General features: G+C 30.5%; 4 protein-coding genes and 1 long non-coding RNA gene across 5 annotated transcripts; 1 reads left to right on the forward strand and 4 right to left on the reverse strand.

Moving 5' to 3' along the window:
* Nucleotides 1–309: 309 nt before the first annotated feature.
* LOC131642019 (uncharacterized) lies at nucleotides 310–1,286 on the reverse strand. The gene is made up of 2 exons (XM_058912309.1): nucleotides 1,095–1,286; nucleotides 310–998 (listed from the first exon to the last, which is right to left on the reverse strand). Exons 1-2 carry the CDS (start codon nucleotides 1,222–1,224, stop codon nucleotides 610–612), a joined length of 519 nt encoding a protein of 172 aa, XP_058768292.1. The 5' UTR covers nucleotides 1,225–1,286; the 3' UTR covers nucleotides 310–609.
* Nucleotides 1,287–10,053: 8,767 nt separating this feature from the next.
* Nucleotides 10,054–10,789, forward strand: LOC131642016 (uncharacterized). Its single transcript, XR_009295711.1, has 3 exons — nucleotides 10,054–10,151; nucleotides 10,464–10,534; nucleotides 10,746–10,789. It is a non-coding gene; the product is annotated as an uncharacterized LOC131642016 (long non-coding RNA).
* Nucleotides 10,790–12,320: 1,531 nt separating this feature from the next.
* LOC131642015 (protein S40-7-like) lies at nucleotides 12,321–14,491 on the reverse strand. The gene has a single exon (XM_058912306.1). The coding sequence runs from the start codon at nucleotides 14,284–14,286 to the stop codon at nucleotides 13,615–13,617; it is 672 nt and encodes a 223-aa protein (XP_058768289.1). The 5' UTR covers nucleotides 14,287–14,491; the 3' UTR covers nucleotides 12,321–13,614.
* Nucleotides 14,492–18,059: 3,568 nt separating this feature from the next.
* On the reverse strand, nucleotides 18,060–18,677 carry LOC131642028 (germin-like protein 9-3). The gene has a single exon (XM_058912318.1). The coding sequence runs from the start codon at nucleotides 18,675–18,677 to the stop codon at nucleotides 18,060–18,062; it is 618 nt and encodes a 205-aa protein (XP_058768301.1).
* A 5,329-nt stretch (nucleotides 18,678–24,006) lies between these two features.
* Nucleotides 24,007–24,624, reverse strand: LOC131642027 (germin-like protein 9-3). The gene has a single exon (XM_058912317.1). The coding sequence runs from the start codon at nucleotides 24,622–24,624 to the stop codon at nucleotides 24,007–24,009; it is 618 nt and encodes a 205-aa protein (XP_058768300.1).
* Nucleotides 24,625–25,369: the final 745 nt, after the last annotated feature.

The following is a 25,369-nucleotide window of genomic DNA, read 5'->3' on the forward strand; positions in this document are numbered from 1 at the left end:
ATCAATTCACATGAAACAATAGTGATTCGCGTGAAACTCTCACTAGTCAGTCAAAACGTGAATGCTACCAACTATCCATCTTGGATGCAGAGTCTTGAAATTTAAACTAGATGACTAGTCCAAAAAAAAAAATCATTATTATTTTTTTTAAATAGGTAAGAAAAAAATTTTAAAATTGTTATTTGGGCCATATAATCTTTAAAAAAACGGTAACAAAAGAGCTAAACAAATATTTCTTAAAAAAAACTAGATGACTCCTTTTCTATAGTCTTTTTATATATTATTAGTTCGATTAATTTAAGTACTGTATAAAGAAAAGGAGATATTGGATGAGCTTAAGTCATTACATAATGCTCAGAATAGTGCTTTTACATATCATAATTCATAAATATTGGACAAAACAGCACAATGTAACTATCTGCTTTTCCAACCTAACACATTAATGAACTTGCTTAGCAACAAAATAACAAATAAAATAAAATGAACTTTCTTCACAAACATCTTAAACATACATAAATTTATTTTAACCATCACAACTACGTCTTCCATTCTTCCAGGTGACAAACAAAACCATATAATAAAAGTGCACTTAATGCAACATACATATGATCATGGTATTCCAATGATTGGGAAGAAAGGAAGATAAAAACTACTTGGTGCCAAACCCCACTGTGAAGGCAAAGGAAAATTATAGGTTTTGGATGAGCCAAATTGATTATTCTCATCTTTGCATACTTTGTTTTTGGGGCAAGAAGTGAAGAAACTTAGAGGAGTGGAAGTTGTGTAGATGTTTTCCTCTTTGTCCTTCACAATTTGTGAGAATTGGTTTTTCCTTGAAGCATAGAGATTACTTGGTCCACCAAGAAGTTTTGCATGGCAATTATCAGAAGCAGGTTTTGTATGGTATGTGGAAAGATCAACCATGAAGGAGCCATCATTTTCTGTAGTTGCCACAGCCAGGTTTTTCATACCTTCACACTTCACAGAGACCTTAATCCCTGAAACCATGGAAAATAGTTATCTAATATAATATTCATAATTAGTTTAATCTGAAATAAAGTAAATAAAATAATTAAATGAGAATCGAAACAAACCTGAGAAATCATAGTCCTGAGTGCAATCTGTGCAAGTGACCTTGCCCTTTACAATTTGGCATGCAGAAGGGTCAATTCTAGCAAGAGTTAATACAAAAAATAGTGCTGTGATAACATGAAAAGGCTTCATATTGAACCAAGTGAAAGCAAGAAATAACAATATAGCTGAATGATATGAAAGTTAGAATTTTGAAGAGAAGATTGGTAGTACTGAGTTATATATATTGACAGCTTGAGACATATTGATATTAATTGTAGGGGTCCTAAAGTTTGCTAGAGCTGTTATTAGTAGTTGGTATCCACAACTGTACACTTATGTTTGCATATGTATATGTATGTAGAGTTTATCTGCATGTGACTTGGAGGTACCTAATTTTTTTTTGGGTACAATGGAGGTACCTAATCTGCATTCTGCAATACTTCAACATGCACAACACAACTAAAATTATAATAATTATATCAATTATATCAACAAGCAATGGGGCTTATAGTTAAAAAAAAAGTGTTTCTTTATTGCTGGAACGAATAAAAGGTGTTATTAAGAAAAAACAAAAATAGGAATATCCGTGAGTATTGTACAGAAAGTGGTAATTCAGGTTATGGTTGCATGTATGTAATAATATTTAGAAGAAAAATGTGACAGGAAAAAATTAAATAACTTAGGACACTAATAAATGCACCGATAGATCTTGTTTCATTTAATAAGTAGGAGAAAATTGCTTTCATACAGGGCTGGTCTTTATAAAAAGAATTAATGCGTAAGAGGCGTTAAGAAAGAATTTATGTGTTAAATCTAAGTGTGCAGCTCAAACTTCTTAGAGTGATTTCTCGAGGAATCTAAATTTAAGATGTAACTTGGCAAACTTTGGTTAAAATTTTCATTTATTTCTTGCCGAATAATAAAGTAGCAATGTCACTTTCTATGAGATCTAGTGGTGGAGGATTAGGATAAAGCTAATACTGTATTGTTATTTTCTGGTATCAGATTAAAATTTGTTTAATCTATTATTAATCTATTATTAATATATAAACGTAAAAGTATCTGGAAATTCCACTTAAAGCCTTTTGATAAATATACTAAAACTTTTCTTATTCCATGGATAGAAATGACTTTTTGCAAAATAACTCAATATTATTGATTTGACATTTATTACTGTTGATGTATCGCTCCCTTAATTTTTGTTGGTATTTTATATTTATTTTTATTTGTTGTTATTAAGTTATTTATTTACACAAATTACAAAATACTAATAGCTACTATTAAATGCATAGAGTTATTCCATAATTTGGAATGATGAGTTTTACGTTTTTGAAAATCCAAGCCCTCCACTAAAGAAAAATACAATTACTCCTGCCCTTCCATATTTCTATACAGATTGTTGGGTTATATATTTACTGAATCAATGGAATTCACTCTTCAATTTATCTTTTTCAGGTTTTCAAATTCTTCTCCATATCTGTTTTGCTGAAAGTATGATTTTAATTTGCATTTTTGTTTTTGTGTCTTTTTATTTCGATTTTAATTTGCCAAATCAAGTGAAATCTGTTTTGTACTTGCAACCTTTTAATCACTGGCATGCCCAATCGATTCTGTGAAAGACATCAATGAGTCGAAGGATTTGTGGAAGACAGCAGTTAGGTGTAAGCATATATGGCCTGCAACAAGTTTATTTGTGTAATTTTTTTTGATGGGTAGTTCATTGTACTGAAACATTGCTTCATGGTACTAAGTTTGATTTTAGCATAGATATGGGAACTCCTTTTAACTTGGGAAGGTGATTGGGACAAGGTGATTGATTTCATTGGAACAATGAAATTTTAATGGTTTTAGCTGAATTTTAATAGAACATCTCAAATGTTGAAGCCTAAAATGTAGGCTGGAGTACAAACGTAAAGTATTTCCAGATTATTGAGGTGAGAAGACTACTATGAATAGGAAAATTATTAGAAATTGGAGTTTGTCCACAATCTACTATTTCATATTTCTTCTATTGTCCACAATCTGCTGTTTCACATTTCTTCTATTAGGGACAAAAATTTTCTATTTTCCACAATCAGCAGTTTCATTTCTTTTATGGAAATTGTGATTTGTTCATAAAAATGTTTGAGTGAATGTTATGTTTCGTAGCAATGTATATATTATGATTATTTTTTTTAGAATATTTGGTTGTTGATTATTGTCTTAATAACATTTTGAGGTTTATGAAATTATAATTTCTTGATTTTTTTTGCATTTAGTTGTTGATTAGAAGTAAGATCCATTCTCAAACACTATCGAATCTATCAAATCAATTAATGTAATGATGAGTGGAAGAGGGTTTGGATTACCACCACCACCAAACTCAAACAAACTCAAACTTAAAGTGGCTATCTTACTGCGTCTATTCCTATTCTCTTAGTGTAGCCAATAAAGACTAATAAATTTAGTTGATCTATTTTATTCTATTTTATTTATTCTTTATAATCAAATATCATAAGAGTCATTCTGAATTGTGGTAGTAATAAATACATAAAATAAAAATTATTAAATATATTTATAATTGCTATTAATTTAAAAATATATATTTTACCTAAATAGTAGTATCATAATATAACTTTTATTTTGAGACAAATAAGTAGTATAATAATATAATTTTGTCGTGTTATTTGAATGAATTTAAACTTTACAAATATAGTACTCTTTTGTTTTTTAATGTACTTCTAAGGACATTTCGATTTTAAAGTACTTCTAAGGGCATTTCGATTTTAAAGTACTTCTAAGGGCATTTCATCTGAAAGTGCTTTTAGATTTTTGGGTATTCTTTTATTAATTACAAATATTTTTAGTAATTTATATTTGTGTTATTTATTTAAATATTTTGTTTTAATTTTATTAATAGTTATAATTTACTAAAAAAAATTAAAAACATATTAATTAATTCTCTATGAAATGGTATATTGAAAGATTTGCATACAAATAAATAGATTCTCTAAGAATATAGAAAATCAGTTTGACTATAAAATTTTAATTATTGTAATTTATGGAATGGAACGATATCACGTCTAATACGTCCCATACATATTTTTTGTATGGGTAATGCTAACGAGTGCCCCAGGGGCACTGATTAAGAAATTAAAAAGGCAAGTGGAACATTGTTTAATAAAGCAAAAATATATGTTTTTATCCAAAATATATGTATTAAATGCATTGAAAATATAAATAATTAACTTTTTTAAAGAAGATTAGGTGTATTCAATGCATTGAATATAGAATATTTTCTTAATTTGGAATGCTTAATCAGTGCCCCTGGGGCACTCGTTAGCATGACCCTTTTTGTATTTAATATTTGAATGTTTTCAATTATTGTGTTTACAAATTCAAATCTTACGATTAAATAATACATTAATTAATTTTAAAATATCTGAATTATTGGGTTTAATCATAAAAAATGTTATTTAATATTTGAATGTTTCTAAGTGTGTTTACTAAATAAATATTACAATTAAGTAATACGTTAATTTAATTTTAAAATCTTAAAATCTTAAAATTATTGGGTTTAATTGTAAAAAATGTTGATAGTAAATTTTAAAATTTATTTTTTAAATTGGAAAATATATGAAACATTTAATTAGAAAGAGTATTACCGAACAAAAAATATTGCAAAACCTCAATCATGATTAATTTTATTATTTATAACAAATAGTGAAAAATGTCACTTCAAATTTGTTAATATAACACTAATTTTAAGGTAAGAATATAAATCTATAAATAAAATAACATAAATAAAATTTCAATAGATGACTCAATTATAACTTTTTCAATTTCAAATCTAAAAATTAAACCTAGAGAATTTTTAAAATAATGGAGTTTTAATATCTAATCTGACAATTATAATTATATATTACTCTATCTAATTAAAGAGTTTTAATATCTAATATTGACAATTATAATTATATATTACTCTTTATAATTAAAGAGTTTTAATAATATAATTGTTTTTAATAATAAAATTGCAACTTATATATTGTGTCTCTTTTTTAAAAAATTGTATTAAATCATTATTATTGAATTGAAAACTAAATCATATTATGATAATTTCATACGTTATTTTTTATGCAAATCAATCAGTTTATGATGTTTGTACATAAACTTTATTACTAAAATAAATATTCCAGTTATTTACTAAATTTATATTTTAGTTTTTATTTTTAAAATTTAGTAATACATTAACTATAGTTAAAACTACTATTAAAATATAATAAATTATATTAAAATTTCAATTTATCAATAAAGATTAGTGTTTTTTTATGATAAAACGGTATCATTTATACTAAAAAAATGTTATAAATGTTCGTATATGATAAAAGAATATGAGACAATCATGATAGAAACATGCATACATTTTTTATGAAAAATATAAATTTATCATTCTTTTTACATTTCTACAATTATATATTATCATTTTATTTAATTAGTACATATAATATAAATTTTTATCACCACATCAAAAGTAAATTTACCTCTTTATAAAAACGTATAAAATAAAATACATTAATTATAATAATTTTAATTATTATAATAATATACATTAATACTTGAAATTTTTAAACATTTGACGAGAGCTGCCATACATTTTAGGTTTGAAAAAATGAGATAATATCTCAAATAGGTTTAATAAATTTTATTCTCTAACTATGTTTAATTTTTTAATTAAGATTATATTTTTTTTAAACTTATAAAATTATATTTTTATATTATAATAATATACATTAAATGTAGAAACTTTTAAGCATTTGACGGGAGCTGTCATACATTTTAGGTTTGGGAAAATGAGCTAATATCTCAAATAGGTTTAATAAATTTTTAGAATTAACTCATTTGGATTCAACTGGGGTTTGAATTGACGGGTAGATGTGAACGTATCTATGAGATGTGAGCTATTGACTGATCATTTTAATGTCTATCTTTTAACTATTTCTTTTACTACTGTTTTATAAAATTGAAGCAGGCCACATGTCAGAAAAGAAGGGTACTTGCAAAATTTTGAAGTGTAAACAATAATTTAGTTTTTCAATTTAAAATATTTTTACTGTAAAAATCTTTTCAAATTAACTTCATTATTGTAATCATGATAAAAATATTTTAAATGGTAGTCATGCAAATTTAATAATAAATGATAATAATAAAAAATAATGATAAAAGATAAAAATGTATTAATATAGTCAATTTTATAAACTCAATAAGCTACAATTGATTTTATAAACGTGAATAAGTTACAAATAATTTTATGAAAGTAATAAATTTAACTATTTATACAATTATTTGTATAAATGAGAATAAAAAGCAATGAAATTTTCATAATTTTTTATTTTAGAATTAATTTGACAAAGCATTTTAAATTTGAGATTCTTATATTTATTACACTATCCAATGAAAATTACTTAATAAGATTATTTAATTTATATGGGAATAAATATATATTATTTACCATAAGTTTTATATTTTTATTTTTTTTATAATTGTATATATTTAGATCTAATTTTTCTATTAACATATTCATATTTTCATTATTTGTTTAATTTTTAAATATTTTTTGCTCTTGAATATTTTGACGGGTACTGTCATACATTTTAGATTTGTAAAATTTGTAAATTTGAAATTTTACAGGGAGCTGTGATATAATTTAGGTTTCTAAAAATGGAATAATATCTAAAATAGATTTAATAAATTTTTAGAACTAACTCATTTGGATTCAACTAGGGTTTGTTAACTCATCTGAATTCACGGTTAGATGTCAACGTATCTATGAGATACAAGTTATTGCATAAAATATGTTTGATATATATAAAGGAATTTTACAAGTCAAAATTAGATATATGTAATGTGAAATTCCAACCAGACCCGTGCGACAGCACGAGTTTCCTACTAGTAATAGCAATAAAATATGAGTAAGTAATTAGTTCATATTAGGTGTCTAAGTTTAATATTATTTCTAATAAATTACTGTAAAAGATTAATTTAATAATTATTAATTTTTTTAATATTTTAATATTTGACCTTACGATTACGACCAAGGAAGATTAATTTCACTATTTATTTACAGAAATCTTTTTAGACCATAGCAAAATTTTGTATAGATATGATCTAATACAGAAATTATTTATACTTATCGAAATTCGAATCTAAACATTGAGAGAAGTTCATTCACTTAATCTCATTAAGTCCAACACACTATTTTATATTATATTGATGATTAAGTATACTAAATTTTAAATAATATAAATACTTGTTATTACATGTTTTAAGATTAGATATAGATTTTAAATAACATATTATTTATTACACGTTAAGACTAGATAATATAGTTTTGATTTATATAAATTTTATAGACTTAGTTTATTGAAAAGAAAATTAATTTTCAATGTTGAATTAGTTGAATTCATTGTTCACTATATATATATATATATATATATATATATATATATATATATATATATATATATATATATATATATATATATATATATATATATATATATATATATATATATATATATATATATATATATATATATATATATATATATATATATATTGATAATGTAAATGTGTTAAACTATGAGTGTCAGCATATCTGGTTCATAAAATTAAAATATTATTTTCTTACTATATAATTTTTCGTTTATAATTATTTTAACTTATTTAATAATAAATATTAATTTTGTAATAAATTTTTTCTATACAATATTAATTATATTTTGTAACTCATAGAATTATCACAAAATTTACAATTAGGGACGAAAATAGTTGTGTTGAAAGAAACAAAGAATAAATGCTGCATTACAATTGGAATGTTTTATTATAGTCTAGGGTCAAGGGGGGAGGGACTCTATTTTCCATCAAAAATACTACCAGGATGGGGCTACTTTCTATGAATATTAATGAACCGTAAGTAGTAGGCCATATGTCATTATCTTCTTATTAGTTTTCTAACTTTCGGTCATATGGGATCCTAGATCAGTCAACACCAACGGACCAATATGTTGTCTATCTTTTTTCACTCATACTACTCTGTTTTGGAGAAATCAAGTTCTTGGTTATGTTGATCAGATGGAAACCTCTTTGATGGGTTCAATAATAGTGGTGGAGGCTTGAAACTCACTCTTTCTCAGAATCATGAGTTCGAATTTTACTAGGTTTTAAACGGGACTCCTGCTAATAGATAGTGGAATTAGTTTTCTTGAATTAATCGGTCGCAAGTCAAATATTAAAATTTTAAAAAATGAGTAATACTATTTATTACGAAAGAATTTGAACAAAAAACAGAAGAATATATATATATATGTGTCATTAATTTAATGAATAATTTTAATTTATTATAAAAAGTTGAAGTATATTAGGGAAGTAAGAAGCTACCATATTAAGAGACGGTAGACTTTTTCCTCCGCATTGCAGAGCATCCATCACAAGAATGTCATGTCAAACTTTCATCCAACGGTTGGCCGCATCCTATGTGCATTATCAACCATCTTCTCTAAAAAGGAAAACGCACAACTCTTTAAGTATTCCAATCATTTCTGTTCATTTTCTATTTTTGTCTTCTTACTAACTTAAACATTTGAGTTCTACCTTACCAGTCAGATTCCTCTCCACTACATCAAAAATAGCAAACTACCGTAAGAGAATGTAAATACATTCCTTCTGATCATCATCTAGTTCTAGAGCAGCCAAGTATCATGCATAATATAAATGAACATATTAGCAAATTAAGGAGTAGGTTTTAAATTCTCAAAAGCATCACGCATTTTGAATTTCCTAATAAAAAACACTTGTCATTGACAATATCAATCGAACTCACTCTAATGCTTATATTCCTAGTTAAGTAGCTTCTCTTAGATTTTGTGCGTGTTATACATGCAAGAGGATGAAGGTGTTCAAAGTTGTCAATGGCAGAAGATCATAAATCCAATATATGAAGATTTTGTTGTGGCCTATGGCGGCACATCCTTAACAAATTAATAAATAAATTCAAATATCTCATAATTCATATATGATGAAACTCGATGGGGGGAAATGAAGACAGAAAAACAACATAATACACTCGCAATACACTCGCCATACCAGAAGCCTAAACCCAACCATCTTTCTCCTTCATTTTTATTATCTAAATGCTTAAGAAGCTATCTTTTTAACAATCAGTTATCTTTTTAACAATCGACTAATTCGTCTTTGTGTTCAACAGTGAATTGTTTCTTGGGGTTCCTTATTCCTCATCGTCGTCACAATGTCATATAGATCAAATTTTAGGTCAATATCAAGTTTATTTGGTCCCATGATAGACATCAATTATATATGATAAAAAGTACAATGATAAACAACTCGTAAGGTTGTTAGAGAATTTAGAAAATTTCACTTTATTTAAGGATAGTTTGTAATTGATTTTCTCGCAAGAGATTGCAAATCTCTACTAAACTCTAGGTCGGGAAATTTTAGTTAGGAAATGTAATTTTTTATAAAATTAAATTGGGCTGTCTAAATTCAATTTTTAAATAAAAATTTTGAAGAATTTTTATGAAATGTTTTTTCGAAGCTAAATTGAGAAAATTTCAAATACTACATACAAATTATCTTAATACAATGTGAATCTCAAATTAATTTCTATAATTTTTTCAAATTTTGCAAAAATCAATCCCCTAATTTTGGAATTTCTCTATAGACCTCCCAACCTTCTAGTCCACCTCTGGTGAAAAACCCAAACTACCCCTGACTTCGGAAGTTCATTTCCGAAATGCAAGAAAAAGGCATTTTCGGAGATGCATCTCCGAAAGCGTCGTTTTTTTTGAAAAAATTGTCTTATTTCGGAAGTTCATTTCCGAAAACAGCATTTCGGAAGTTCACTTCCGAAATACTGCGCGTTCTGCAGATTTATTAAAACACTCCCCTCCCCCATTCATTTACCCTAACTCAAATAAAAAACAAGCAAAGGCGAAAATTTGTGCAAACAGAATTCCAAGGCTGCATCAAGGCTCCAATCACACTGCTAAACAACATTCAAAAGCCCTCAATCCTAACACTTTGTAAGTTTTGAAATTTTTAGATTCATTATTCAAATGCATGTTATTTAGGGTTTTAATTGCATAAATGATATATGGTTAGGTTGTTAGTAGTATTTAGGTTGTTTAGAAGCATTTTGATTTGGTTTGAAGTTTGGTTTAGGGGTCTGCCATGGAAGTTGCAGAAAACTCCATCGCAGGGGTGTTTCGGAAGTTCATTTCCGAAAACACCTCCATCCCAGTTTTCGGAAATGAACTTCCGAAATGTATCAGAAGTTCAAATTTTTTTGTTTTTTTATTTTGTCTCGCATATTAATCGATTTCAATTGTTTACAGGAACATGTCAGACAACCAACCAGCACGCATCAGACAGGGAAGGGAGACCAAGCCTGCGTCGGCTAGAGAGGGTAGGGAGTGTCCGTTTTAATTTGCAAGTACTTTATTTTTAACGCCTTTGTTTATTGTGCCTGTTTCTTTGAAGTTTGTGTGCATGCGTTCTGACTTCTTTGACGGCGTGTCGCTGGTTTCCAACGTCTTTGTTCTTTAATGACTTGTCTGTTTCCCAAGCGTTTTTTTCCCAAGCGTCTCATGGACCTTTCTTTCTTCATTTTTACGCAGGAATGGGTGGCGCTAAGGGAAGAAAGGGTTCTTCAAAGAAGGAGGTGAAAGAGGTGGAGGAGGTGAAGGAGAAGAAGAAGGTTTTGACTGGTTCTGCTTCTCGTCCCCTTGGGGTCCATTGCTCGGACGTGCAGGCTCAGTCTTCAGGCGTGATCAACGCTGATGGTTCTGAGACTGAGTGGGATGAGGATTGGTATAATTATCTTCATTCGGAGGAGTTCGCTCTTCGGGAAGAATAACGTGTTTTTGTTTTGTTTGATGTGTATTTTGTAACGCTCGTCGGGCAGAATAACGTGTCTTTGTTTTGTTTTGTTTTGATTTCGAATTGTATCTTTCGCACAGTGTTTTTGGATTGGATTTATCATCTTAGTATTTTCAGTTTATCTGTTGCTTATTTTTATTTGGCGTTTGCGTTTAATTAAAATGCGAGACAGTTTAAGAAACAACATAAAAAAAAACACAGTTTCTGCATAATTCGGAAATTCATTTCCGAATTCAACCCCCATGAGGTGTTTTCGGATGTTCATCTCCGAAGACACCCCCCATGAGGTGTTTTCGGAGATGCACTTCCGAATTGTGCAAATTTTTTTAAAAAAAAAGCGCTTCGGAAGTTCATTTCCGAAGCAGGGGTATTTTGAGATTTTCGCTGGGGGTGACCCCCATAGGGAGGTGGCTAAAGAAATTTTCCTCATTTTTCATTTTAGAAATTGGTCCGTACAAAATTTCATAAAAATAGCCCACAAAATTTAAGAATGTTTTACTCTATGCAAACAAAAAAACTTAAATATAAAGGGAATTGATTTGATGCATTTAAATTGTTTACAATTTTAATTTTAATAAAATTTAAAATTTCCTAGTCCTCACATACTAGGAAATGCATTTTTGAAGTCGTCCAGGATAATGCATTTTTAAATATAAGTTCCAAAGACAAGTATCTTTCCTCTCTCCCCAGGATAATGCATTTTTGAAGTCAGATTTCACTATTTATATTTATATGTGTCTGTTGTATCAACTGTCATGAACTTCGCTTGCTAATTCCAATTGATGCAGCAACAAAAGCCTTTTACCTCTCCTAACTCATTACTTAGAACTTCTCCAATACCATCAGGGCTTGGTTTCCCTATGATGGTCAATCCACATTCCGTTTCCAACTATTCGATGGTGGCGGAAACCATGCATCATTCAGACTTCTCTCTTTACCTACACTACAACTTCAAATTTCTTGAATATTTTTAAGTGATCATTTCACTACTAGGTTTCTATTTGTTTAAGTCATGAGTTAAGATCCTCTCCATTTCTCAAAAGAAATGGAGAATACCATTACTACTGTTTTCATTAGATACAAGTTAAATTACATAGATTACATGTCACACATTTCAAATATATATATATATATATATATATATATATATATATATATATATATATATATATATATATATATATATATATATATTTATATTTATACACCAGTACTTTAGTAACTGTGTTCTCAATTTTTTTTTAGAAACGGAGAGGATCTCAACTCGGTTTTAAGGTTTTAAGGTATAATAACATTTAAAGGCACACAAATCAAAATGAAAGCAATTGCATTACAGCATGCTGCATGTAAGTGTGTAACCACTATTTTTGGCTTTGCTGCCCATAGGTACATAGATTAGTAGCAGAAGAAAAACCAAAAGTCTTACATTTTCAAACATAAGTCTAAGAATAATCTCTGAATCCTTCACAAATGTATTACACTTCCGCCATCTCTGTTGTGCACGGTACTTCATTTGCGTGCTGTATGAAAGTGTATAAATCATCCTAAAGATAACATAAAAATTAAAAGTCTAGGAATAATTTCTGAATCTTTCACTAAGCCATTAAATTTTATTCTGGCATCTCTGCTGTGCATGATCCTTCATCTGTATGCTGTATGAAAGTGTGTAAATCATCCTAAAGATAACAGAGTCGGAGAAAAGCCTTCCAAATTTTAAAACAAAGATCAAACAGATATAAGAAAGACTGTTGGAAAAACGGACTCCTAAACGAAGTGTTTAGGTTTTTCATTTTTCAATTTAAATGAGTGTCTCATTGAAACTTAAAAGTGTGGAGTATCAACATCATGTGTCTTTTAAACAGGAGTAATGTGGCTGCATGGTAAGAAAAGAAGCTAACCATCAAACTTTACTTATCTTCTAAGTTCCAATTTCTATCCTTTGTCATTCCTAACATGCTCATAAGAACACCCAAAACCAGAGGCTTAGTTCTGTAACCATTGACTATCCTATAGGAATAACTTACACAATCAGAACAACATCACCGGCTCCATGTCGGTAAGATTTTAGACACCAATTTTCTTTTCATCATCTACAACATACTCATCATGATTTCTAAATCAACTATCAACAAAATCATAAAAAGAAAAATATGTCCTACCAAACTAATCCAAAAATAGTAAGAAACTAGACTACATGTAACTTACAATCATATCAATCACCACATAGTTTCAACAAAAATTTCCAAAAAAAATTTCTATGGAAACAGAAACAAACTACTTCAACACGTCGCAAAAATCATCGTTAGAGTTGTATAATTCAAATAAATTACCCAAAATTCACAACAATATCTTCCAACAGAACACATTAATCATAAGAGAATTATATACTTTTGTTGATTAAAGAAATAATAAAATTGAAATACTTTGCTTCTATTATTGACCAGGTCTTCAATTTCATCTTTATTCATTAGGGTTTTTATTCATATGCAATTTCTCAGCCAAAACTCATAGGCGGAGATTCAAAAACTAAGAAAATATGTCAAAATATAAAGAATCAAAAAGAAAAAAAGAAAAAATCGAAAAACAAAATTCAAAACTCATTGTTTTTCAATCAATGAAACCTGTTTGGCTCAAAACGGCATTCCGAACTTTACGCAAATCTCTTCCCTTTAGGGTTCTTCCAACTCCTTCAAACAACGAACACGAATGCATCCGTGAAAAATCCAATTGCTTCGCAAGAAACTCATGCGGAGGCATCTTGTTCTTGAAATCTTCCTCCTCAGCCAACTCTCGTGCTTCTTCCTCTTCGAATTTCCTTGCTAGCTCCGCCATCTCCAGCGACATAATCGGAATATTAATCGGCGCGGAATGGTAGAATTTAGTCGCGGCGAGGGACGGAAACGGCCGAGTTCGGTCTGTCGCTGATTGCTGGACGAGAATCGGTTGCGTTGCGTAAGAGGAAGATAAATCGGAGGAAACGGAAGAGAAGATTGAAACAGAGTCGAGATCGAGAAAATCCGTAGCGTCTACCGCATCGGGAGAGTCTTGGTTTTCCGGCGAGACGGCGTGGATTTCAGATGAATCGGGAGGGCCTAAGGGAGAAGGATTTTCGTGATGGTAGTTGTATTCGTCGTGACCGAAAACGACGTCGTCTTCGCTGAATTCGAAGGGTGTGGAGTTATCGAGTGGCGGCGCGTGGTTTGTGATGCCGAGAAAACGCTCGGCCCTCGAGGTGAGGAATTTGGGTGATCGGAATCGGGTCGGGTTGCGTGAGTACATGTCAGTTAGTTACCGGTTCTGGGAATTTTTTTTTTTTTTTTGGTTTCTTTATTCGTGTGAGAAAGTGAGGAAGGTTTACGGTGTAAAAATGATGAGGTAAATGATTTTTATTGGGAAAGATGAGTAAGTAACAGTGATGATTATACTTTCTTTGATTTCGTTTCAACTTTCTTTGAACGTGGCAACGAAGCAATAAATCAAGGATATCCACCAAAATAAAAAAGAGGTAGATAAACATGTTCGAATTTTAATTTTTTTTACGTAAGAAAAAGAAATTAAAAAGCAAAAAGTTTTAAAACTTTAAGTAATTATGTCATAATAATTTACAATTTTAATATTCTCTTGGGTCACAATTACACAATTATAAGGTAAAATAATTATTTTCACATCAATTAAAAAAATTAATCAAGTGTAATTAATTTTTTTGATTTTATATAGAATTTAAATAAAATTTATTATCCTTACCAATATTTAATGCTTTTGAATTAAATCAATGGTATAATAATAGTAATACAAGTATTAATTAGTATAAAAACTAATGACATTTGCTTATAATTGTGACTAAGATTTAATGTAATTTTTTGTTTATAAGAGTACTTGGAGGGAGTATTGTACAGAGACAAAACACATGTTAAACCATCGAATTGTGAATCTGACCATCATAAGACACTTGTTAGTTGTATTATATTTGTTAATTTATTACCATTAATATTTAGAACTCAGTATTGTTGTCAATACTAAAATATTGCAAACATCTCTTAGAAGAGCCAACGAAAAAAGAGGAATCTTAGTTACCAAATGCTCCTTCTGATATGAGATAAGAGTCAATGAAACTCACTTTTGATAAAATATTCACCATTAAGATTTTTACTCCACAATAAACAATATACAACAGAAGTAACAAAAGTTGATTATAATCTTTGATTAATTGAAGTAATAACTTTATGGGGAAGCAACATATTTAGGTCTTCAATGATATTTTTTCCCATCAACCCCATAAGTGACAGCGAGATATTTTGGATATTAAAAAATATGTTTTGAGAGTCATGGTTAAAATCAAACATTGGTATCTCCATCTTTTATATTAGAAATAAAACCATCTTTCAACACATCAAGAGTCTTGAGAATTTCCGTGTTGACGGGCCATCTTTGACATATTGCTTTCTAAGATATATTAATCTTCCAAAAGTGAGACCCAAAGTTTCTTGTCTGATTGCGCTTAACTCCAGCAAGTTTTCCCAACAAAGTAATGTTCTCAAATCGAGTTAAACGAGTCTCTATACCACCTTTATTTTTATGATTAATAACATTTTCCCAACGAACAATATCCATGGATCAATTTGTCTTACCATGGCAAACAAAATTCCTTACAATTTTATCGAAAGTCTCACAAACATATTGATGAAATCAACAAACTTGCATATTATATATAGGTAAAGAAATAAGAATGGCCCGAGTAAGAGTAACATTCCTTAGCTTGTTCAAGAGTCCACCTTTTCAAGAAACAGGTTGAAAGCTACCTTATCATAGATTTTCAAGAAATCCATTTCCTTATTGGATTGTATTTCATTTTGAAACCCTACTTATTTTGCAAACCGATAAGTAAATATAATATTGTGAGCTACTCAAGATCATCTATAGTGGCTCGATTAATACCTTTAGAGGCATAAGCTCTTGATTTATTTAGACTCACTTTATTACCTGAAAAGAAGAAAGAATGTTAAAAAAGTTAGCAATGGTTTGTGCTTGAAAATATTTTGTCTTCATAAACACTAACACATCATCTGCAAAGAACAAGTAGGATATTTTGAGACCATTAGGAGTGATATGTAGGGGTTTTTCATTAAACTTCCTAAACTTCTTTATAAATCAAATCACTAAACGTTTTCATGAAAAAAGTGAAAAAAATAAGGAGATGAGAAAGTTTAAGGTGTTCAATTCTTTTTCCATTCTACCGCAACGATACATAAGTCGAGGAGATACTACTCATGATCAAAGAGATTACCACAAAAATCAAATTAATGGAGGGTGTCACGAAGAAAATCCTAATTCACTTTATGATAAGCTTTCCCAAGATCAAACTTATAAATAACATTATATTGTTTCTTCTAAGACTTATGCATATGGTCAATGTATTATTGGAGAATAATATCATTATCAATCGTACATGTATCTCGAATGAAGCTACTATGTAAAGGGATGATAATCTCACTTATATGGATAAGGCGGCTAACCAAAAATTTTAAGAGCAATTTATAAGTCATATTACACAAGTTAATAGGTCATATTACACAAGTTAATAGGTTGAAATTCCTTGAACGTTTGTGACTTATAACTTTTATAAATTAGAATCATAAGAGACTTATCCCATAAGGATCCATGTAACCTTTGTCAAAAGTAGATCACGCAAAATTTCAAATATCATTTCAAATATCTTCCTATAATATTTTAAAGAAAGTAAGTTGGAACCCATTCAGACCAAGGGCTTTATAGAATTTCATGATCATAAGAGCTTGATAGACTTCTTGATATATAATTGTATTCTCTTGATCAAATTTAAATAGGAAGTGGTAGATGTTATAATTTTTCGGTAATTCAAGTAGGTGTAACCGGTTAACACGGGTATGTTACCGATTATAGACATCATAAAGAGTCAAATAAGCTGCAGAAAAGTGCTTTTGAGGTTGGTGTAACCGGTAACACAAACGCAGTAACCAATTGCAACTAATAGTTATTTTCTGTTTTGTAAAAGTTATAACCGATTACAAGTTTATGTTAACCGATTACATCCTCGAGTTTTTGACTTTTCTAACTTTTGACTTGATGCTTTTGTATCCCAACATTTGTATAAATACTCTAGTGATATGTTTGTAATGGAGAATGAATAAAATCATAATTGATCACCCTTAATTATATCTCTTTGGAACTCTCTTCTCTCTCACTTTTCTCTTTCTCCACATACTCAAACCCTCCATTAATTACCAATTATGTGATTGTATATTCCAACATTTGACATCAAGAGTGTGATTTTGATCCACAAACACCTAGTGTGCAATATGAATTATGTCTCTAATGATAGTCCTTTCATTAAATGCAAGCAAATGAAGGTGTTGTTTGGCTACCAAAATGTTCTTGAAGTGATCAAGAATGAGGTGATCAATTAAGAAGAGGAAGAAGAAGAGGAGGACCCATAAAAACTATAAGAGAAGTTATTAAGAAAGATCTCGAGATTAATGATTTGGATAGAAATCTGGTCCTTTATAGAAAATTATGGCAAAAGTTGATCCATATAGACGATCCCACCTAAGAAAATAAAACTTAGTTGTTGACTTGTTGAAAAATCAGCTAAGATTATCCAAAACGAAAAAAAGGTCTTCATATTGCATCTATCCGAAGTTATCACGTACGTGATATTCAAAACAAGAATTTCAAAAACTTTTCTAATGAAAAAGGATTTGAGCATACTTTTTATGCTCCAAATACTTGATAACAAAATAGAATATTTGAAAGAAAAAATATATCTCTTAAAAGAGTTAGTGCAAACTTTGTTTACTTGCTCTGTTTTACTGAAAACTGTTGCATTATTGGAAATCCATAACATAAAACGTATTTATTATTGCAAGTGATTACACTAACAGAAATAGTTATATCAACCCTTTCACATCTCTCACAACCTTTTCTAAAACAATCACTGAATTATTAAAATAATAACAAGAATAAACATTTAAATAATGGAAATAATAGGCAGCTTGATTTCCCATTTATTGGAATCCTTACGAAGCAAGTCCTTTCTTCAAAGATTGAATGGTTGCAACATTAGTTTTGAAAGCCAAAGCCAAGACATTATCATCAATGGTAGTGTTAAACAATGTGTTAGGAATTGAAACAGTTCCAGCATTAGCACTGCCAAAAGCAGAAAAAGCCAAAGCAGGTTTTTGAGTATCAGAATTGAATTGAAAATGCACAAGTCCCTTAGGAAACACAAACATATCACCAGTTTGTAGCGTCTGAGTGAATAGCTTATTGGTTGTGTCCACAAATCCAACTTGAAGGGAACCTGCCGCGAGGAAAAGTAGTTCTGCCGAACGAGGATGTGTGTGTGGCGGATTGATTTTTCCAGCCGGGAATACTAGAGCAGCATATGATACACTTTGTCCATCAAGAGCTGGAAATTCAGCTTTGCTTGCTTTCAATACTTTGAAAGCTGAGGGTGGTGGGTTTGGTGGAAGAAGGGCGCGGAAACCGGTGAATGTGAAGAAGGTAGCATCAACTTTGGTTCCAATTGGGGCAATGAAGTCAGTGAGGATGTCTGGATCACCAGCTGATGTTATTTGCATTATGGTGAATGCAGATATGATCAGTGTAAGGAGTTTTGAGGTTGTGGAAGACATGGTTTTATGATTAGATGGAATGTTTCAAAGTATGAAATTGTATCAACTGTTGAAGGATTTGTGTTTTTTGAAACTGAGGAATGTTGCATATATAGTGGTTTCTATTTGTATGCTGGCAATTTGTGTTGTAACATGTATGGAGATTTCAAGGTATTGTTGTCTGCAGCTGTTTTCTTGTGACTTTTTTAATTGTTGCAGGCACCAAAAACAAGGATAGGAATGTGCCTTGTAAACACCATATCCAGCTTCACAATTAATTAAGTTATATATGAAACCTTATAATTAGTAAATCCTTTTCCTACAAGAAGATATGTAGTAGCAAAGAAAAAACTCATCATAGCTATTTCAATCTACAATTTCTCATTCCACCCACGAGTCTCTTACGCACCACCGAATTGACTAAAATATCCTCGTACTTTCGTAGATTTTTCAATTAATTGGGAAAATCAAAATGTTTCGTAGATACGCGTAACACTCTCTTTTTAAACCATTCCGTAGATGTAGGTACATGAAGGGTTTGAAAAGAGAGTGTTTCATAGATGTATTTACGGAACATTCGGAGTTAACGCTACCGTAAATGCATCTACGGAAAAAAAAAAACTAAATTTTTCAAAAAAAATAGGATGTTTTCAGAAATGCATCTACGAAAAGAAACATAAATAGAATTTCGCGCAGTGTGTAAGAGATCTATGAAATATTGTCTTTCAATCATATTGCATATACTTTATTGTAAGATTAGACTAGGTGATTGAAATAAAAAATTAAATTTTTTTGTAAGTAATTCAAATGTTTTAATTAAATTTTTTAAATAAAAAAAATTGTTTGGATAAAGTACTGGAATTCTTTATTGTTATAATTTTTGGAAATTTTTGGTTATCTTTATTAATGGGCAAATTTAAAAGGCCTAATTTACACAATTTTCATGAAGATTAATTTTTTATATTTAAAAAAAAAATGAGAATTAACTTGTAAAATTTAAAATATTAATAAGAATTAAATTGTTTTTCATGTTGTATAGAATGCATGTTATATAGAGTAAGAGAGTTATTTTAAATTTTAAATTTTTTAGAATTCATTTGAAATTTCATAACTTTAGCATTGAAAATATTTCATATGACTTTTTAGAATTCATTTGAAATTTCATAACTTTAGAATTCTTTAGAGATTTATTGACAGTGACTTTTTTTTTTATAATTTAGATATTCTTTGTGTGCAGTTCTTTAATGAACTACAATAGATGGAAAAATTCTTCCTCCAAATATTTAACATTATTGCATGTAAAATGTTGAATTTAAACCATATATAATTGATGACTCTTCTTCATGGTGCTGAATTCAAACTATAATGAACTACAAAACCCTCCCTCACAATGCTGAGTTTGAATTACAATAGACGACAAAAAAAATTCTTAAAATATTTAACATTATTACGTGAACATGATTGAATTCAAACTCAAAATCTCTTATCTCATATTCAAGAATACTTTAAAGAAAGGCAAAATTATACATGGCAGAAGTTGATTCTTTAAATTTTGGATACTTTAGTTGATAAAGAAAGGCAGAAATTATAAATGGGTATATACTGAATTGAACCATTTAAAATAGTCATATACTTAACAGGACCTTATGTTTAAGTGTGAAAAGAATTGAAGTTATTCTTTTGGGCAGTGTGTTCTAAAATCTAATAAACTGAGTTTTGTAAATTTTTTTTTTTTTTAAGCAAGGGATATATTGAAGGGAGAAGTAGGGGTTCTCCAACCCGAATACAAAATCGACCCAAAACTGACAAAAAATAATATTACAACCAATTACAATTACGACAAAGAAGACTATGGGTCTTTGAAAAAGTCATAAAAACAACAATTGGAATAGATAATATTGCCAAAAGAAGCCCACCTCCAAGCCAAAAACTTGATGCTCCAAACCATATTATTTATTTTCCACACTTCATTCCTAAAACAAAAAGCATTCCTAATCAACCATATGATCCAAGTTGTGGCTAACCAAAACACCCCCAATTTGCCGCTTTTAATCTTTTTACCACGGCTCAACGAATGTCATTCCACAAAAAACGGGATACATTCTTCCTCCGACCAACCCGAAAAGCCCACCCACGAAGCAATTTCTTTCCACACCAACTTAGTCACAAAACATTTAGAAAACAAATGATCCGCCTCTTCGACATGAGAATTCCAAAAAACACACATTAAATTGTCATGATTTAGATTAATACCTCTATACACCAATAAATCTTTAGTTGGTAACCTATTCAAAAAAAGCCTCCAACCAAATGCCTTTATCTTAAAGAGAACATCCGCTTTCCAAATCAAATTGAAAGCCTCTTCACACTTAACCGGAGGACCGTAAGGAATACGCCTAGAAGCATAAAAACAATAACAAGAGGAAACCGTATATCCGCTATTCAAGTCCAACAACCATTCCACCTCATCCTTCGAATCATTCAAGCTACCGAAATTATCCAAAAGATCCTTCAACACCGAAAGGGAATATAAAAAAACCGCATCCCTACCAACAACCGAAATGCCAAGATCTCCCCACTTCCAAATCCCATCAATCCACCCTCCCATAACCGCAACCGACACCTTTTTTAAAGAAGAAGCCAAAAAAAGTTCCGGAAAAACTTAATTTGTAAGTGTATTAAAGCTTTGAACTAATTATTACGCTTTTATCTATCAACTCCTAACCAAAAAGACAAAACATAAATCAGATAAAACCGAAGCCAGAGAACCCCACAAAATAAAAATAAACTTGAAAATCACAAAGACCACCCGGTGTAATAATTTATTTACATTTATCTCTTTTTTCGTAGCATATAAACAAAATGGTTACTTAAATGTGAAAAATATTTTTAATATATTTTAGAGATCTGATTACAATACTTGTTTATTTTTCTTAGGCAATCGAAAGCATAGAGAGTAAAGACGGTTGAAGAGTTAAAATTGTGAGTTTGTTAGACTACTAAAACAAGGAAAGATGGTTAAAAGCAAGTGGGTGTAAGTGGCAATATCAAATTTCAAGCGTTGCTTGAATTTGATCAAGTTTACGGAATGTTGATTTAATTCAAAAAGAGAAACACGATGGTTGCTTGGTAAAGTGACATCACCACAGTTTAAAGTCATAGAGGGGAATCATAGAAATATGTCTTAAAACATCAAGTGATAAAGAGAAAGAAAATATATTTCGAGACTAAAGAAATTAGAAAGTCAAAAAGCAATAGAGCAGTAGACAGAAAACATTGAGACCGTGGGGGCGGTTTGACCAATGGTGGTTGGCAGTGTCGTCAGGGAGCTGTGGTGATGGTGGTCTGGAAGTCGTTGGGTGTCTTAGAGACAAATCTCGTCCGTGTGTGACAGTGGTCCATCGAAGGTTCGGTCATCCTCTGAGGCAGTCCTATGAAGATTCAATTGCCCGCGACAAAGTTGACGGTGACACAGTAACCGACTGATGTCCGGTCAGGTATTGAGCTCTGACAAGTACAAGGTCGGGTCCTTCGAGAAACAAGTCTTATGGTGGTCTGGAGGTCGTTGGGTGTCCTAGAGACAAAGCCCATCCGTCTGTGACAGTGGTCCAGCAAAGGAACGGTCGTCTTCCACGACAATCCGACAAAGATTTAATCGTTCGCGACAAAGTTAACGGCGACACAGTGGCCGACTGATGTCTGGTCGGGTGTTGAGCTCTGACAGGTAGAAGGTCAGGTCCTTCGAGAAACAAGTATGATTCGAGCAATTTCCTTGTATCGAGCTTTGTCCTTTCACCTTAAAAGCCAGTTTTGAAGGGTTGAGTTAGGCCCAACCACATTTCTTAATATTAGAGTTTGACCTAACTCGTCTTACAAAACCCATTTGTGAGGTGAGACGGCATCACTATATATAAACTCATTCAATGTTATATCTCCAACCAGTGTGGTACTTGGGATTTTTCCAATACACCCCTCACGCCCAACAATTTTTTTGGGCTTGGTGCATGGATTTAAACGGTGGGCGGCGCAGGATCTGATCAATAGGATCTGCTAACATATTAGAGTTTGCCCTAATGCATCCTTACAAAACCGGCTTAAAAGGTGAGGGTGTCACTCTATATAAACTATTTCAATGCTCTATTTCCAACCAATGTGAGACTTGCGATTTTCTCAATATGGTATCAGAGTCTATCGATCGGACTATGGGTCACCCGCCATTAATATCCACGCATCAAGCTCAAAAGAGTGTTAGACATGGGGTGTATTGAGAAAATTACAAGTCCCACATTGGTTGGAGATAGAGCCTTAAGAAGATTTATGTAGAGTGACATCTCTTATCTTATAAACTGGTTTTAAAGGGTTAACTTAAGCCGAACCATTTTTCTTAACACTATTAGGATTATATATATATATATATATATATATATATATATATATATATATATATTAATCCTTCAATACTTAGTGAGAAAATTAGAGAGATAAATGTAGAAATTTCTTGGGTATGTTTAAGGAGATTGATAAACGCTTCTAAACAACTTGGCTTATGTGATTCATATACAAGGAGTTGAAGATATTGAGAGACATTTAGATTGAAAACAATTTTTTTTATCTTATCTAATTTACTATTTTCTTGTAACTCTTTTAATATTATTTGTAACAATTTTTTAAATTTATAGCGAATTGGATCATTATTCTCTCTTTTTTCGATAGATCGGTTTGATCTAAGTAAATAAACTTACAAGTTTCTTGTTCTTGATATTACATGATTTTTTTTTTTTAAATTTTGGAATCCGGTCTTGCCCGCCCGTTTAAAGCCAGAACAAAATTTTGCATGGACTGTTCCAACACAAAAATTGTTAGCACTTAACAAGATTTACATCCGAAACTCCGAAACTGTGAGAAGAGCACACCCTCAAAATTCAAACTTTTATCATTAGGCGAACCTTTAGGGGGGTTATTTATAAAATATCATTTATATTTACTTTCATAACAAAAAAAAAAAAAAAAACTATTTCAGCTTTGCAATAATTGCAACGTTGCACAAACAATTTGCATATAGATAAGAACACCATTTGTACGCACTAATGTCAAATACTATATCACCACATTATCAACAAATCATCTTAAACAATTTGCCAATGTAATTCTATTATAAACTTGCACATTATGATGCTTTATTATTTATGTGCATCATACTAGAATTACAATGATAGAAATAGTTATATCAACTATTTCACATCACACAACCTTTTTGAAAACAATAACTGAATCATAAAATATCTGGAAAAAAAAAAAAGAAGCAATCTAATATTGAAATTTTGCAATGTTCGACCAATTATCATATTCCTTAAGAAGTAAATCCTTTCTTCAAAGTTTGAATAGTTGCAACATCAGTCTTGAAAGCCAAAGCCAAGACATTATCATCAATGGTAGTGTTAAACAATGTGCTAGCAATTGAAACAGTTCCAGCATTAGCACTGCCAAAAGCAGAAAAAGCCAAAGCAGGTTTTTGAGTATCAGAGTTGAATTGAAAATGCACAAGTCCCTTTGGAAACACAAACATATCACCAGGCTGTAGGGTCTGAGTGAATAGCTTACTGGTTGTGTCCACAAATCCAACTTGAAGGGAACCTGCCGCGAGGAAAAGTAGTTCGGCCGAGCGAGGATGTGTGTGTGGGGGATTGATACTTCCGGACGGGAACTGAAGAGCAGCATACGCCACACTTTGTCCATCAACAGCTGGAAATTCAGCTTTGCTTGCTTTCAATACTTTGAAAGCTGAGGGTGGTGTGTTTGGTGGAAGAAGGGCGCGGAAACCGGTGAATGTGAAGAAGGAACCATCAACTTGGGTTCCAATTGGGGTTATAAAGTCAGTGAGAATGTCTGGATCACCAGCTGATGTTATTTGCATTATGGTAAATGCAGATATGATTAATGTGAGGAGTTTTGAAGTTGTGGAAGACATTGTTTGTGTTTTGGAATGTTGAAAATAAGAGGTTACTAAGGAAAAGCTAGTTCAATGAATGGAAGATTTGTGATTTTTGAAATTTGAGGAATGATGTATTTATAGTGGTTTATGGTTTATTATAGGCTGGCAATTATGAATTTGTTTTTTTCAACATGTATGGAGATTTCAATGAAACGGTTCTTTTGCTGTCTGCAGCTGTTTTCTTGTGACATTTTTGTCAATTACATTTATAATAATTAAGAATGTTACAAGGAGTATCTATATATTGAACCAATTAAGTGAGTAATGTTGATACAACTTATATAGGATCTCACGTTAAAGTGAGAAAAGAATTTAAGGTTTTCTTTTAGGCACTGTGAAATCCTGATAAATTGAATTGAGTAATGAAGTGTCTTAGTGTCAAATGTATTTGGCCCTATTCTAGTCTTTTACTATAGACACATTAACCAATCCTTTTTTTGTTTATGAGTTTGTTGTGTTTTTAGTTATGGCTAACTGTATTTTTCTTGAATAGAATGAAGCCTATCAATATATAAAGGCTACACATTATCTTGTCGTATGTGTGTAATAATATAAAATGTTTTCTTTACATTTTATGCAATACCAACATGGTATTAGTAGCATGTATGCTCTGCCAGCCATTATTATCTTCCTTCAACTTTTGTCGTTCTCTTTCTCTGCTTCCAATGGTTAACCCGAGCTACTATGATTTTACATCGAATTCTGTAAATCCTTGTTACCT

The sequence above is a fragment of the Vicia villosa genome, unplaced genomic scaffold (genome assembly GCF_029867415.1).
Source record: "Vicia villosa cultivar HV-30 ecotype Madison, WI unplaced genomic scaffold, Vvil1.0 ctg.004379F_1_1, whole genome shotgun sequence".
Lineage (NCBI taxonomy): Eukaryota > Viridiplantae > Streptophyta > Magnoliopsida > Fabales > Fabaceae > Vicia > Vicia villosa.